The following is a 16,623-nucleotide window of genomic DNA, read 5'->3' on the forward strand; positions in this document are numbered from 1 at the left end:
TCTGTGCACATACTCTGCCTTTATCCTCTTCTTAGAAAGCTACAGTGATCATTGTTCTTTGGAAATCTTTCTTGCCTCTAGATAGAAATGAACTACTCTCTAAGGACTATAGGTTCTTTTAGCTAAGGAAAATAGTATTAAGGAGGAAAAAAACCTGTTGTTTGTAGGAATGCATGTCATTTCCTTTTAACGTTTTTTTATTGGATATTCTCTGTGTTTACATTTCAGATGTTATCCCCTTTCCCCCAAACCCACCCCTCCATCACCCTTCCATTGCCTCCATAAAGGTGCTCCCTCTCCCAACCACCCTGGACCAAAGACCTCTCCCCCTATTGATGCCAGAGAATGCCACCACTGCCCTGCCATGTGGTTTCCTTTCCCCTTTCCCCTTTTTCCTTCCCCCTTCCCCTCCCTTTCCCCTTTTCTTTCTCTTTTTCCTTTCCCCCTTTCCCCCTTTTTCTTCCCCCTTCCCCTCCCCTCCCTTCCCTTTCCCTTTTCACTTTCCCCATTTCCCCCTTTCCCCTTTTCACCTTTCTCCTTTTCCCCTTCTTCCCCTTTCCCACCTTCCCCCCTTTCCATTTCCCTCTCTTCCCCTTTTCACCTTCTCCCCTTTCCCCTTTCCCCTTTACCCCCTTTACCCTCTTTCCCTTTTTCTCCCCCTTCCCCTTTCTCCTTTTCTTTCCCTCTTTTCATCTGTCTGTCTCTTTCAGAAACATTGCATATTTTTTTCTATAATAACAACTAATTTTTCAAGATTTGTTTATTTTTATTTTGTTTATGAATGTTTTGCTTCCATGTATGTAAGTATACCTTGTATAAGCCTGTTTCCCTCAGAGGTCAGAAGAGGGTGTTGGATCTCCTAGAACTGAGGTGACAGATGGTTATAAGATTACCTGTGGGTACTGAGAATTGATCCCCTGGTCTTTTATTTTATTTTATTTTATTATTTTTTTCTTACAACTTTATTTAAAAAAGAGATACATGTACAGATTTTTAAAAGCATTTTCCCATAAAACTATATAAACATATTTTTGTCTGTACTTGATTTTTTTTGAAGGTTTGATAGTATGCATTGAAATCTTACTAGTTATCATAAGCATAAAGTACATGTAGAACAGAACGTAACATGGAAACAGTCAAAGTTTTCTTGGTGTGTATAGATTAGACATAATGATTTTTAAATACCAGAAATTGCCACAAGGCTATCTTCTTAGCTCTTGGGTTATTAATGATTTAAGGTCTAGGTGTACCACACTCTGAATGGGTATCCCCTGGTCTTTTAAAAGAGCAGCCAATATTCTTAACTGCTGAGCCATCTCTCCAGCCTTAACTGGGTAATTTACATTCTCACTATCAGTGTATGAGAATAGTCTTAATCATTTTGTCTTTATTATTATTTTTTATAGCTACTTGAAGGAGGATAAGACATTTTGTGGTTTTGGTTTTCACTTCTGGGATAATGAGGTATTTTCTTAGACATCCTCTGTATCACATACCTCTTGCTTTTGAGTTGAATTTCTTACACATGTTGGAAGTGTATCACTTGTTAATGAATAATTAGTACTTAACTTCCCATTCTGAAAATTGGTTGTCTTGATGGTTTTCTTTGCTGGATAGACTTTCTTTGAAACCTGACTTGTCAGTTTTTTTTTTTTTTTTTTTTTTTTTTTTTGCTTTAGTTGCTTACGGTGTCCCCATCCCCCCTGCGGGGTTTCCATATCTAAAGATGTTTTTGTGCTGAGGGATGATTATTGAAATGTTTCCGCACTTGTAATAGTTTTGAGTTTTATGGAATGCTTTGACGAAACTGTACATGTTTAGAACTAGAGGCCTATTTTGTTCTGCATTGTATAACCACTGTGTCTAGCATCACCCCTTTCTTTCTGTTTTTATTTTTTTAAAGTTTGTGTGTGTGAGGAGATTCCATTGTAGCTCCATTTGACCTAGAACTTATAATAACAATAGTTCCATTCCTCTTAGGCTCTGAATTACACCCTACTTAGATGCTGTATATTTTAAAGCCAGGTATTTTAATTTTTTTAGGTAGTGTGTTCCCATTCCTCTACACAACAATCGCTCCTTCCCAGTTCCAGGGCGGTATTTATTTATTGAGTCAGGGCCTCATATACAGATAGCCTTGTGTGGCCTGAGGCTCAGACTGGGGACAAGTTCATAGAGACATAACTGACTCTGCTTCAGATTGTACCACCTTATCTGGTCTCTCCTTGTGTTTTTTGTTATCAACCTTTTAGTTCCTTGAAGAAAATTCTTTGTATTTTGATAGAAAATTACATTTAATGTGTTGATCATTTTGAGGCATGTAGACAGTATTTTTTTAAAATTATAATAAATTTTTTTTATGCAATATATTGATTGTTTCCTCCTATCAGCCCCTCCCCCATACCCAGTCTACAAACTTTCTGTCTCTCAGAAAACAAACAGGCTTCTAAAGAATAATAAAATAAAACCAAATACAATAAGATAAAACAAAAGCAAACAAATTGAATAGGACAAAATAGCCAAACAAGAAAAAGCAAAAGAAATGCATATGGATAGAGTGGAGACACTACATACTAGTGCACACAGAGAAATACTATAAAATAAAGCCAGAAGCCATAATATATACAAAAAGAATTTGTAATTTTTTTTAAGATACTTTATTTTGTTGTTGTTGTTGTTTTTTTTTGTTTTTGTTTTTGTTTTTTTTTTTTTGAGACAGGGTCTCACCATGTAGCTCAGTTTGGCTCGGTATTAACAGATTTGTGTGCTTCTGCCGCCCAGTGGTGGGATTAAAGGCAAGTTAAGGACTTGTAATGTTAACTTCCTGATACATAATATATACGTGTGTGTGTGTGTGTGTGTGCGTGTGTGTGTGTGTGTGTGTGTGTGTGTGTGTGTGTATAGGATTAATATATGTATTGAGTTTTCATACAATCCCTCAAATCGCTCTTGGCTTTATCTGTCTTTTCTTCCCTTCTGTGTCTCCCTCTTCCTTCCCCCTTCTTATTTGATCTTCTTGTTCCAGCCTTTTTCCTATCCAACCATAAATATGGATTCTATCTCCCTTTCCTGCAGAGACTTAACCCCCCTCCCCCAGTCCCTTACTTTCTACCTAACCCCTGGCTATATGGATAGCAGCTTGCTTACCAATGATCTAACAACTAGCATCCACATGTAAGTGAATTCTTACCATATTTGTCTTTCTAGTTCTGAATTACTCTACTCCAGATGATTATTTTATAACTCTGTCAACTTACTGTGAATTTTATTATCACATTTTTAAAAAAATAAAAACTACCAAGTCATACTTAATTGAGTAAATGTACGACTTTTTTTTTAAAATCCATTCATCCATTGACAGGCATCTAGGTTGCTTCTAATTTGCGGTTATGAATAGAGCAGTGATGACATGGTTGAACAAGTAAGTGTCTCTGTGGTAGGATGAAGCACCATTTTGAGTGTACACCCAGAGTGGTAGAGCTGGATCTTGAGGAATATCGTCAATTCCTATCTTCTTGAGAAAACCAACACTAATTTTTATCATGCTGTGCAACGTTGCACTCTCACCAACAATGGAGGAGTGTTTGTTCTTACTCCACATGCATGATACTCATTTTGTTTTTATTGATCTTAGCCATTCTGATTGGAGTAAAATGAAATATCAAAGTAGTTTTGGTTGATTTGCATTTTCCTGGTGGCTAAGTGTGTTGAACATTTCTTTAAGTGTTTCTTAGCTATTTGAGTTTTTCCTTTGAGAATTCTGTTTAGATTTGTACCCCATTTAAAAATTGTGTTACTTGTTTTTAGGAGACCTGTTATTTTTTAGTTCTTTGTATATTTTGGATATTAGACCTCTATTGAATGTGGAGCTGGTAAAAATCTTTTCCTGTTCTTTATTGTAGGCTGCCACTCTGTCTGATTGACAGAGCCCTTTGCCATTCAGAAGCTTTTTGTTTTCATGAGGTCCCATGTATTAATTGTTGCTCTTAGTGCCTGTACTGTTGTTCTGTTCAGAAGATCTTTTCCTGTGCTTCGTTTAAGACTATCCCCCAGTTTCTCTTCTCTTGGCTTCAGTGTGTCTGGGTTATGTTGAGTCTTTGATCAACCTGGAGCTGAGCTTCGTGCAGAGTGATGAGTGTGGATCTGTGTGCATTCTTCAACATGCAGCTGTCTACTTTGGCCAACACCATCTGTTGAAGATGCTGTCTCTCTTTTCAGTGTTTATTTCTTCTCTCTTCTTTATCAAAAATCAGGTTTCCAAAGGTGTGTACTTATTTCTGGGTTCAGTTAATTCCATCATTCAACATGTCTGTTTTTGTGCCATGATGATTTTACTACTATAGCTCTGAATGAAGTACAGTTTGAGATTGGGCATGGTGACACATCCTGCAGTTTTCTTATTCAAGAATGTTTTAGCTTTTCTGGGCTTTTTTGTGTTTCCATCTGAAGGCGAAATTTGTTCAAGTTTCTGGAATTGTGTTGGGTTTTAATGGATATTACATTGCAATTGTAGATTGCTTTTGGTAGGATAGCTTTTACTCTATCAATCCTACCAATCCATGAACATGAGAACATGGGAGATCTGTATTCTGATGTTGTGTCTTCTGATATTTTCTTCAATGTCTTTCTTCAGTGTTTTTATCATACAAATCTTTAACTTGCTTTTCTGATATTTTATATTATTAAAAGCGGTTGTGAAAGGTGTCATTGATTTCTTTCTCTCTCTGTTTGTCATTTGTATATAGGAAGGCTACTGATGTTTTTGTCCTGCTACTTAAGTGTATATCAGCTATAGGAGTTTTCTGGTGGAACTTTTAGGGTTACTTAATGTATGTTATACATGATCTACAGTAAAGATGCCTTCACTTCTTTTTTTCTATTTATATTCCTTTGATCTCCTTCAGTTGTCTTGGTCTTGTTAAGACTTCAAGTACTGGATTCAGTAGGTATTGAGAGAGTCTTTTAGTCAGTTTTTATATAGTGAGTGCATACACTGTTTTGCATATGTTCAACCATTCCTGCATCTCTGGGATGAAGCCTACTTGATCATGGTAATCTTTTTGAATAATTTGAGGAATGTTGGGGGTAACTCTTCCTTTAAATATTGCCAAAAGCTACCTGGTTCTGGGCTTTTTTTGGTTGGTAGGTTCAATTACCATTTATATTTCACTAAGGGTTAAGCAGCTTAAACAGTTGCTTACTTGATTTTATTCAAATTTGTTAGGTGGTATATATTGAGAAAATTACCCATTTTTTGGTAGATTTTCTAATTTTGAGTACAGGCTTTTAAAATGTTTTCATGATTCTCTGAATTTCCTCAGTGTCTGCAATTATGTCTCCTTTTTTGTTTCTAATTTTGTTAATACAGATCTTCACTCTTCACCTTTTAGTTAATTTTGCTAGGATTTGGTGGTCTCACTGGTTTTCTCAAAGAATCAACTTTGTTTTATTGATTCTTTATACTGACTTCTTTGGTTTTTGTTTCCAGTTTATTGAATCAGTCCCGAGTTTGACTATTTCTTGCCATCTACTCCTTTTGTTGGTTATTTCCTTTTTTGTTCTAGATCTTTCAGATCTGCTACTAAATTACTAATACCAGATGTCTCACTTTTTATGTAGGCACTCGTGTCCCATTACTTGGGCCATGCTGTGATTTCATTTTCGTCCACTTTTAGAAAGTTACTAACTTTTTCAACTTCTGTCCTGACCCATTTTTCATTCCGTGTTCATTTTCCATGAGTTTGTAAATTTTCTGTTTTTCATATCCAGCATTAATTCATGTTGTTGAGATAAGGTGCAGGGGGTTATTTTCAGTTTTCTTTCATCTGTTAAGACTTGCTTTGTGTCCAAGTATGTGTTTAATTTCAGGAGGTGCGAAGAAGAAGGAATATACTTTTGTGTTTGGGTGAAATGTTCTGTAAATGTGGTTTATAATGTCAGTTGGATTTATAATGTCAGTTAGTTGCAACATTTCCTTTAGTTTACGTCTATACAACCTGTGTATTGGTGAGAATGGGGTGCTGAAGACACTATCACTGTGTGAGGTCAATGTGTAATTTAACCTCAAGCAGGGTTTCTTTTATTAAGTTGGGTGCCCTCACGTTTGGTGAATAGATGTTCAGAGTATCCCTTAGGTGGATCAAAGGTGCGGGTCACGACCTTCATTCTCCTTTGAGAATTTTTTATATGTATGCTTTTTAGGAATATTGACCTGTAATGCTTTGTATGTTTCTCATCCATATATATATATATATATATATATATATATATATATTTTAAATATGGCAGTTGAAGTCTGATAGGAGGAACTTAGAATTCCTCCCCTTTAAGATTTATAAATAATTTTAAAAGAATTGATACTTTATTTATTTTAAAAGTTTGGTTTTTGGCCTTTTTTGATAGGAATTTTGTTTTCTGATTGATAAACATTTCTTACTGTTGGTCTGCTGTGATATTTTGTCATAGTTCAGTTTGAGCAAATTATATGATCAGATTTTTCCCTCGTGAAGTTGTACTTGTGAAGTAATATTGTTTCTGTTGTCAGCTATGTAATGTATCTGTTTTCATTTCTTGTTCTATATTATTTGATTTGTCTCTGTTTTATTATTTTATGCTCTGATGTCTGGGTTTCTTTCCTTCTATTTTGGAGTTTGATTTGGTTTGTTTTTCTAGTAACATGAGTGGCATCATTAGTTTTTATTTCTCTCTCTTGGTGATGGGGAGGCACTGGTTTCTCACACATTTCTCTGAATTCTTGTGCTGAACCCACTAGGTTTTTCTCTATTGTTTACATTCTCTCAGGAAAATTTAAAATTTTCTTCATTTTTTTGCAAGAAAATATTAAATTACTGTAAATAACTTGTAGATTTTATTTTTTATTCATTTTAAGCTTTATTCCACTGTAGAAGATGCATGTTACACCCTTAATCTTTTCTGTCTTCTGAGGCTTGTTTTGGGACATTGTCCATCCTAGAGATAACAAATGTGTGTTCTAGAGGTGTCGGATGGTATAATGTGCAAATGTCTATTATCATAATTTACCTTTGGTTTCTAAAGAGTGTGGCGTGTGTGATATGGCGTTGGTATGTATGTGTACTTGTGTGCATGTGCCACATATATGAGTTGCCTGTAGAGGGTGGTTTAGATTTCCTGGAGCTAGAGTCATATACACTTGGCTGCCTTTCTAGATACTAATTCCTGCTGTAATAGATGGTGCTGTCCTCTGCTTTTTAAATCTCTTACCGTTTTGTTTGCTTCTGTTTTTGGAGGCAAGGTCTCAGTGTGTTGGCCTAAACTTAAGGATCTTTTCCTCCCAACCTCGCAGTTACTAGGTTAGCACCTTGCCCAACTAAACCCTCTTTTAACTGAACATTTTATTTTCTCTTTTCTTAGCATATCATATAGCCCCTTTTGCTGGTTTTCCTATGGACTGTATGTTAACTAACTAACTAACTAACTAACTAACTACTAACTAACTAACACACACACACCTACACACCTATATGTGTATTTGTTTGCATGTGTGTAGAAGCCTGGATTGACTTCAGCTATCTCCTTTTACCAGTTTCCACTGATGCAGGGTCTTTAGGTTGAATCTGCAGCTTGTTGATCTTGTTCAAAACATAGCCTCTGCCTCCCAAGAGATAAACAGTGATGGCTATGGCTACCTGGCTGTTAAATAGGACCTAGGATCCTAATAAACACTGTATCCACTGAGCCATCTTCCCAAGTTAAACCTATTTTGGGTAAAGCTCCTTCTGCTTTCACATCAGTGTTGACAATCATTTCACTTTGAAATACACATATGCAGATACATAAGCACACACATCTAATGCAGTGTAGCAAGGGTTAATTTGGGTAAATTAACCTGCAACTGTGAATTAATTAAGTCTTAAAAACATTTGCTTTCACATTTTGCATTTGAGATACTGTTCCTTTCTTTATGTAGACTTAAATTGGTGAGTGTTCTAAGGAAAGTTTTACAGTTCTGTCAATAGGCTAGACAGCAACAACAGTCTTCTTGGTTTCTGTTTTTTTCCCATATATCCCTAATTTTTATTAATTTTAAATTTTAGAGGTTATTAAAAAATAAAGGCATGTTCTTTTCTACCCAGAATCTAGGACCTCTGATTAAATCAACCTTTAAAATTCATTGGAAAACAGGATGCTTTGTAGTAATGTACTGTGTAGTATGGTGAGAGAGGGCATGCTTGAACTCTGGTGTATTCTGTAAGAGGCATTTACAGTCAGATATGCTCTAATATGTGTGAGTTTGTTGAATACATTTGTACACTTCATTCGGATTTTACTGTTGAAGCCAGGAAGGCCCAGACTTCTTTTGTAGCCCAGTCTGGCTCTGACTTCCTGAGTTTATGGTGTGTACCACCACACCTGGCTCAAAGTTTTTTGCTTTTAAGGAAATTATTTGTAACTGGTTGAAGTGAAAGTGTTTATTTCCTTTAACTTGGATGTTTTCTCTACTCAATCTTATTTGATAGTACTTAAAAGAGCAAGAGTACAACTACTGTTTTCAGCATTTGTTTTAGTCCCAATAATATTGTTAACAAACTCCATGTGATTCAGTTAGAGGGTGCCTGCACTGAAGTATTGTACAAACAAACCAAGGCTTTGAAGCTCAGCTTTGAGACTTGATTCTTTTATGTCACATGGGGAGGTATATGTTTATAAGGGTGTGTGCATGTATGTGTGGTGTTAGTGTGTACACACACACACAGTAAAGTACATGTGGAAATCTAAGGGCAACGACAAGTGTAGTGTTAGTCGCTCTTAATTTCACTTTTTAAGGCATTCCTTACTAATTAATTACTTATTTACTTTTGGTGAAGCAGAAGGCAATCTGCATTGACTGTCTAGTCGCTCTAAGGATCCACTTGTAACTTCTCTCCTGGTTTTGGGTGTACAGATAGCGTGCCCCTGGCCTTTTCTGTGGGTATTGGGCATCTAAATTATGCCAACATGATCACATTGGTGACTGAGTCTTTTGGTCCTTAAAATGTCTTATGTCAGAGACTGCTCTTTTTTTAAAGTGAGGAATGGAGATCTGTTAATGAATTTTTATTTATCATTACAGCTTTAGCTGGGCTTCTAATCTTATTAACCACACTACCTACTTCTTCCTTTAACCTCATTATAGTATGTGCATACCTTATTTAAAAAATAATTGTGTTTTACACAGTGTTTCTTTATATAGTGTTGGTTGTTCTGGAACTCACTACATAGACCTGGAACTTACAGAGATCCACTTGCCTCTGCCTTTTAGAGTGCTGGGATTAAAGGTGTAGACCACTGTTGCCCATTATGACTTACTTTATTTTTAATTACATGAGTGCATTTGTCATTAGAAGGCAGAGGCACTGAATACCACAGAGGTGGAGTTATAGGTGGTCGTAAACAGCTAACTTGTTTGCTTTAACCTTTGAGCAACCTCTCCAGTCTCCATGCATGACACCCCCCCACGGCCACCCCCCCCCTCATTTCCCCCCTTTTTAAAGACCCTCATGAAATAGCCTCATGAAGTATAGAGTAGGCTCAAACTATCCCTCCTGAGTGTTAGGTTATAGGTATGGCTGGTTTAGTATGGTGCTAAGGTTTTCTGTGCTAGGCAAATACTATAGTAACCAAGCTACATTCCTAGCTTAAATGGCATATTTCTGCCATGCCAGTTACTGTTCCTGGCACCATTGTCTCTTTCTGAGAGATTTATGAAGACGAGGTATCCTGATTTTTATATTTGTATCCACTCTGTACAGTATATTGTATGTAGTAGTAATCTTGTTATAAATAGTGGTCTAAAGAAGTGAGATGTTGGGCTGGAGAGATGGCTTAGCAGTTAAGAGCACTCTTAACTGCTCTCTTCCAAAGGTCCTGAGTTCAATTTCCCACAACTGCATGGTGGCTCACAACCATCTGTAATGGGATCTGAAGCCCTTTTCTGGTGTGTCTGAAGACAGTGACAGTGCACTCATATCCATAAAAATAAAAATCTTAAAAAAAAGTGAAATGCTAACCTTTAGCACGGGAGTGTTCTTTGTATTACATCCTAAGACTGTTTTTAAAGATAATTTGTGGTCCTACATGAAGAGCCACAGGTACAATCCTTTGAGTAGCCGTTTAGTATAGGTGAAGAAGATAAGCTGTAGGTGAGAAGAGCATGACAGTACATAGAACACATTTCGGGACTTTGTATGACCAGGACAACGACTATACTCATATTTAATAACTTCACTTTTACACTTGGATTCATGCATTATATTTTTTGATCTGAAGGATTGCTTTATTCTAGGAAGCATTATCTATTTGAATTTTGAATCAATATAAAGTTCAGTAACTTCTCATGGTCCTATTGGGGGCCCAAGGCTGAATTAAAGATGTCTATTTATTGTGGATGATCAGAATTTAAGCCACTGTTGACTTAAGCTTTTTCTTGTCTTAAAACTAATTCTTTGGGGTTAATCAAGAGTTGTGGAGTGTTTTAGGATTGAAACGATGTATAAGTACATAAAGAGGTCAGATTTTTCTTTGTATCCCCTAAATGCCAGATAACCAGTCGAAGTATAGATAGATACTTAAGTTCTTAAAGCAGCGTTCTTACTGGGAATTAGGTTCTTCTGTTGTCTACTTACATGGCACATGTGCCACCTAGTGGCTAGAGAGTCAATTAGGAGCTATTTCCTGCTCCCCCTTTTCTCCTCTCCACCTTTTTGGCTATAGAGAATTTTGTGACCAAGTGGAACTAATTGTGTTTTTTCAGGCTAGGTTTAAAGTTGGGAGGTGTCTAGCTTCATTTCTGTTGCTGTGATAAAAATACCCTGACTGAGGACAACTTAGGGAAGAAGAGGACTTTTTTTTTTTTTTTTTTTTTTTTTTTTTTTTTTTTTTTTTTTGACTTATAATTCCAACTTACTGTTCCAGGATAGTCAAGGCTAGAACTCAAGCAGTTAGTCACATTGAATTCACAGCCAAGACCAAAGAGAGAATGTATCCTTGTTTGCTCGCTTTCAGCTTTCTTCTTTTTAGAAATACATTTTCTTTAATGGTTTGAGTTACTTATATTTAAAGATTATTTATTTTTATTTTATGTGAATGGATGGTTTGTCTGCATGTAAGTCTATGTACCACAGTACTCTCAAAAGGTAAAACAGGGTGTTGAATCCATGGAGCAGGAGTTAAACAGGTTGCTTTGAGTTTCCATGTGATGGTGCAGTAAGCACTCTTAACCACTTAACCATCTCTCTAGCACTTCAGCTATTTTTCTTCTCTCTAGGGAATGGTACTACTTAAAAAGTACAGGTCTTTCTAAGTCAATTAACAAATAAAACAATCTCCTATCCACAAGGCCATAGGCCAACCTGGTCTAGAAAATTCTTCATCAAGACTGTTTCCAGATGGTTATAGATTGTATCAAGTTGATAATTAACTAACCGTTGTAGGAGGGCACTGTATCCATCCACGGGCAACAACTGTGTCCATAGGAGGTAATGGTATACACAGGAAGTTGATGTCCAGCGTTTTATTCTACTGATCACACATTGGTGCTTGTTTGCTTGCTTACTTCCACTGTGTAGCCCAGGCTGTCTTGGACTCCTGATGCAGACCAAGCTGTTCTTGACCTCTAAGAGATCATGTGCTTTTGCTTCTTAAGTGCTTCGATTAAAGATGTGCACCACCATACTTGGTCCTCGCTTTTTTATTTTTGAGACAGAATCTCACTATGTAGGGATGACTGGCTTAAAGACATAAATCACTAGCTGGGCACCCTCACACAATTGATTTTTGAGGCAGGATCAGTTTGAATCAGGAGATGGGATTGCCTATGAGCTTCAGGGATCTTTCTATTTCTGCTTCCCAAATGATGGGACTATAGATACCCAGCTTTTGATGTGGATTCGTGAGATCTGACTTCAAATCTTAATTCTTGTTTAGCAGGGCTTTACTTGCTGAGCCATCTTTCATGCTCTCTTCCTCCAGTTTCAACTATGAAAATTTTCCTTTCTCTTTCCCCAGTTTCAGACATGAAAATTGTTAGTTCTGTCTTTTACAAATTGGGCTGTGTGTAACTGAACATTTAAAACCCTATGAAAAGTAAAAAGTGACCAGTTAAATGAGCTTGTTTTATTTAATTGGGCTAGTATCTGGTTTATCCATTATACCATACCAGCTGGTATTTAAGCACACATATTTCTGGATAGTCTATAGATAAGCACATGCTGGCTGGAATATTTCATCAGTTACCACCAGTCCTCACAGTCTTTCATCCAGGTGTGTTCTGGCTGAGATCACAGGTTTATTCTCTAGTTGATATCATGCTGAATACAATGGTATGTAGAGACTCCTAGGTATCTCTAAAGCTGTAGGCTCTGTGGTTAGTGCTTGCTCATTAAGTCACTCCTTTAGGTTCTGTTCACATCAGATATTGATAGCAACATGAAAAGGATAGCTACTTTCATTTTAACATCCCCATTGTTAATGTTTCATGGCCTAATAAACAAGACACTGAAATTGTTTTTTTTTTCTTTTTGTTATGCCAGTTCCCCAATTCTTGATACTAATTTCTGTGTTAACTTGAGTTTATATTGAACTGCTACGATAGAATCTCCAAAAATATAGCAGTTGGTTATATAAAATGAATTTTCTTTCCTATAATAAGAAAAAAAAATCAATCCACCCTTTTCTCCCTCCCTCTGTCCCCCCTTTTTTTGGTTCTACAGTACTCTCATGTTGAGATGTTTTCTTTTTCCATCTTGGGTACCATCCATGTTGGTTCTGGGATTTGAGCTTAGGTTATCATTTTTGCATGCCAAGGCCTTTATCCACCAAGATAGCCTACCTGACCTTCGTTATGTTGATAATAAAAGGTTGTGTTTGGTAAGATTTCATTGGTCTCTATGTGATTGCTTATGAGCCCAGAATTCTCCCATCCTTGTTCTTTGCCATCTTCAGAGCTCTTATTGCTTTATGGCTTGGGTTAGTTGTTGAGTCTGTTTTAGTCCACGGGAAAGAAAAACATAATTTTACCAAGAGCAAATTGTCTTCTTTATGTGGTAGAGAAATGGCACCGTTGCTTCCAGTCTTCTTCTGACTTACTAAGCAACTGCCATGCCACTGTGTAGAGGGTCTCTAGTCGAACCAGTTATACACCCACCTAAAGCTCTCAGGATGAGCACATTATTTTACACAACATAATAATTTTTTATTTGGACAGGTCTTTGTGCTTTATCTTGTACATCTTTCAAGTTCTTTACATACTTTGAATCTATATTTTTTAGTCTCTTTATATTTGATATGAATATATACTTCGTCGATTTGATGCTAATTTTTTTTGTTTTTTTTAATAAAAATTGTAAAGTAATCAGGATAACTTGATTGATAAGCCTCATAAACAATGACCATTTTTCTATTATCTTCATTAAAAAGGCACAGTGCTGTTTGAACATTGAAAACACAAACTTTCTATTGTTGCTTCAGTAACTAATTTTGTTAGACTTTGTATTCATTTTTCTCTCCCCAATACTTTCCTAAAATTCATGTTGACTTTAGGTGATACTCATAAAATTAGTTAAATAAATTGAAATACAGTGTGAGAGGTGTAAGTCAAAGACATCAACTGAGTAAACAATATATTATTAGATATTGTATTTATCCATTCATGTTTGTCCCTCTCCCCTCCTTCACCCTCCTCCTCCTCATCTTTCTCCCCTACTTTGTTCTGGTTAAGTTTATATAGTACAGTCTGTCCTGGAATTCACTGTGTATTTGAAGGTAACTTAGAACAGATTGTCCCCTTAGCGTCTCAAGAATTGTTTCACAGGCGTTTGACACCTTGTCTGACTCAAATCATTTGATCCTATTGAACAGTTTTATTAAACATATGGTGAAACATAATTTGACAGGTGAATAAAATGCCCTTTATATAATATTTAAATAGCTATCAGGCGGTTAAATTGATACTTGAGACGTCCGTGGTCTGCAGGTTCATTTGTTCATTTAGGGACAATGTAGAAAGGTCTAAATAAATTTCTAATTAGAAGACAAGGATTTGTTTAAGAATGGGGATTTGTGTCAGGAGCTTTGGTAGAAGAGGAATGTCTCTTTCATCTGATAATGTAGCATGAAAGACAATAGACATCTTATTTAAAGAGAAAAGTGATGTTGGGGGTAGAGGTTTTTTAAAAGTTTTACTGGGGCTGGAGAGATAACTCAGGAGTTAAGAACACTTGTTGCTCTTGCAGAGGACCTGGGTTTGATTTCCATATAGTGGGTCACAGCCATCTATATCTACAATATAGAGAATCTAGCTCCTCTTTCTGACCTCCAAAGTCACTGCATGAATGTGGTTCACATACATACATACATACATACAGTCAGACATACAGACAGTCAAAACACTCATACACATTAAAAAGTAAAAGTCTCACAGTAATACTTCTGAAAAAGCATGTATATAAGTTTCTGGAGTTAGTCCTGAGAAAAGATTAAAAGACAGCAGAATCAAGGACCTATCTGTTCAAATATTTAGCTTTTAGAATGGCAAGTGACTAGGATGCATAACATTTATATCAGATTAATAGTCTCAATTTATAAAATCTGATGAACCACATTGAAATACATTTATTGTATAGATAAACTTAAAATTCTGAAAATTAAGACGCTAAGCAGTTATTCCTAGTGTGGATCTTCTCTAAGTCAGTTGTACTTTGGCCTCAAAGCACAGTGAGCCACAGCTTATATGAAGCTGATGATTGCTTTGCATTAGCAAATGGACACCAATTATATGAACTTTTCATATTTGTGAAGTGTTGTCATTCGTTTTATGTTTTCCATTATATATTCTTTGTAGGTAAAATTTTCAGTAATTGAACACAAAATGACTCTTTATATCCTCTTGTTTACTGTGAAGCAGAAATCAAAGAACAGTCTGTGGAAGAGGATGCTGAAACAGAAGTGGATAGCAGCAGACAGCCAGTCTCAGCTCTTCAGCGGTCTGTGTCTGAAGAATCTGCAAACTCCCTGGTCTCTGTTGGTGTAGAAGCCAAAATCAGGTTAGACATCGAAGGGAGCTGGCCTAGAGACACTGACAGGGGAAAGGGTGGTAAACTGACTGGAGACAGGGCTTAGGATCTGGGCGGGGCTTCACCATTTTAGTGCCCCTATGTTTAACACCCCTGTGTGATATTGGCAGAGAAGTTGTCTGTGCTGTGGACTTTAATGATTGGAGAGCAGTGAGTATTCCAGGATAGTGCTCTATCCATTCCAGAGAGCTACTGATATTATCTGCATGCTATCCTCTGTGGATACTCAGGCACACATGTGATACATAGATAACATGTAGGTAAAACACTGAAACATGTTTTTAAAAAGTTGCTAGGAACCTTAAGAAAGGAATTTCTGATATGTATACACTTAACACTTGTAATCAGACACCCGATTCATTCTAAGAAAGGATTCCAACCCACAACAATGAAAAGAAGTGGGGCTGGCCTGATGACTCAGAAGAGGAAGGCACTTGCTGTTACACCTGATGACTCAGGTTTTATCCTCAGGACACAAGGTCAAAAAAGAGCTGACTCCAGTAGAATGTCTTCTGACTGTGATATGTGTGCACATGTGCTGTACATACAGGATAAGTAAATAGTGGGCCCCCCTTCCCCCCAAGCTCTGGCTGTCTGGAATATCCTCTCTGTAGTCCAGGCAGGCTTAGCCAGGCCTCGAACTCAGAGATCTGCCTTGCTCTGTCTCCTAGTGCTGGGATTAAAGGCATGCACTAGCACTGCCCAGAAAGAAAGCTTTTTATTTATGATAAGAAAAATCTTAAAAATAATTACATTTGGGATATTATAACCTATTAGTATGTAGTTCATGACAGATTTTTCAAGTTCTATTTTGAAGTCCTGAGTAAAACTAGGAAAGTATTAGATAATTGAATAGTCTCAGCCTCTTAAAATGCTTTGTTTCATCGCTTTGCTTTTAGTGCCCCTCCCTTTTCATTTACCCTCTGTTAACTTTTGTGAAGATGCTCCTCCACTTTTGGATTTTGAGGGTTGGTGAGCAACCTGTTTGTCTCTGCCTTTTGTTAATTCTCAGGGAAGTGCATCTAATCTGACAGCTGTGAACCTTGCTTGTGTCTTTATGAGCCACAAATTCATATTTCCAGTGAGGCTATATTCCTAAAATCCAAATTCTGCTGTCTCCTGAGTTAACATTTCCATATAGAAATGTATTAGCTACTTCACCAAACTACTCTTTGTCCCACTTCTTTCTCTGTTCTCCTTTTCAACAAACACCAATATTTACCTGTTTGCTTATGTGCTGGTCTGTGATTTGTGTCACACACTATTAACCCACAATTTCCTGTCATCTTGACATGGTTGAATCCATTGTTTTTAAGAGACTTTAATATCTTACTTCCTTTTTTCTTTCTCATTACCTTTCCATAGTCTAATTTAGTTGTGAAAAGTGTCATTAAATCTAAGTCAGATCTGGTCTTCACTAAGTTTAATGGCTATTCTTTTTAAATGTGACATTTTAGTTGTATTTAGTGACTGACATTTTAGCATTTTAGTTCTTTTTCTTTTTCTTTTTAATTCTGTAAGACAGTCTGCACAG

At 36.6% G+C, this 16,623-nt stretch overlaps 1 protein-coding gene across 1 annotated transcript in view; it reads left to right on the forward strand.

Moving 5' to 3' along the window:
• Positions 1-16,623, forward strand: part of KMT2C (lysine methyltransferase 2C) — a gene marked incomplete at its 5' end in the record, with an annotated part of 192,527 nt that overhangs the window by 42,698 nt on the left and 133,206 nt on the right. Inside the window, one exon of the mRNA XM_080936200.1 lies at positions 14,921-15,059. Coding sequence (XP_080792326.1) covers positions 14,921-15,059 — 139 coding nt within the window. The remainder of the gene's footprint in view (positions 1-14,920; positions 15,060-16,623) is intronic.

The sequence above is a fragment of the Micromys minutus genome (genome assembly GCF_963924665.1).
Source record: "Micromys minutus genome assembly, chromosome: 23".
Lineage (NCBI taxonomy): Eukaryota > Metazoa > Chordata > Mammalia > Rodentia > Muridae > Micromys > Micromys minutus.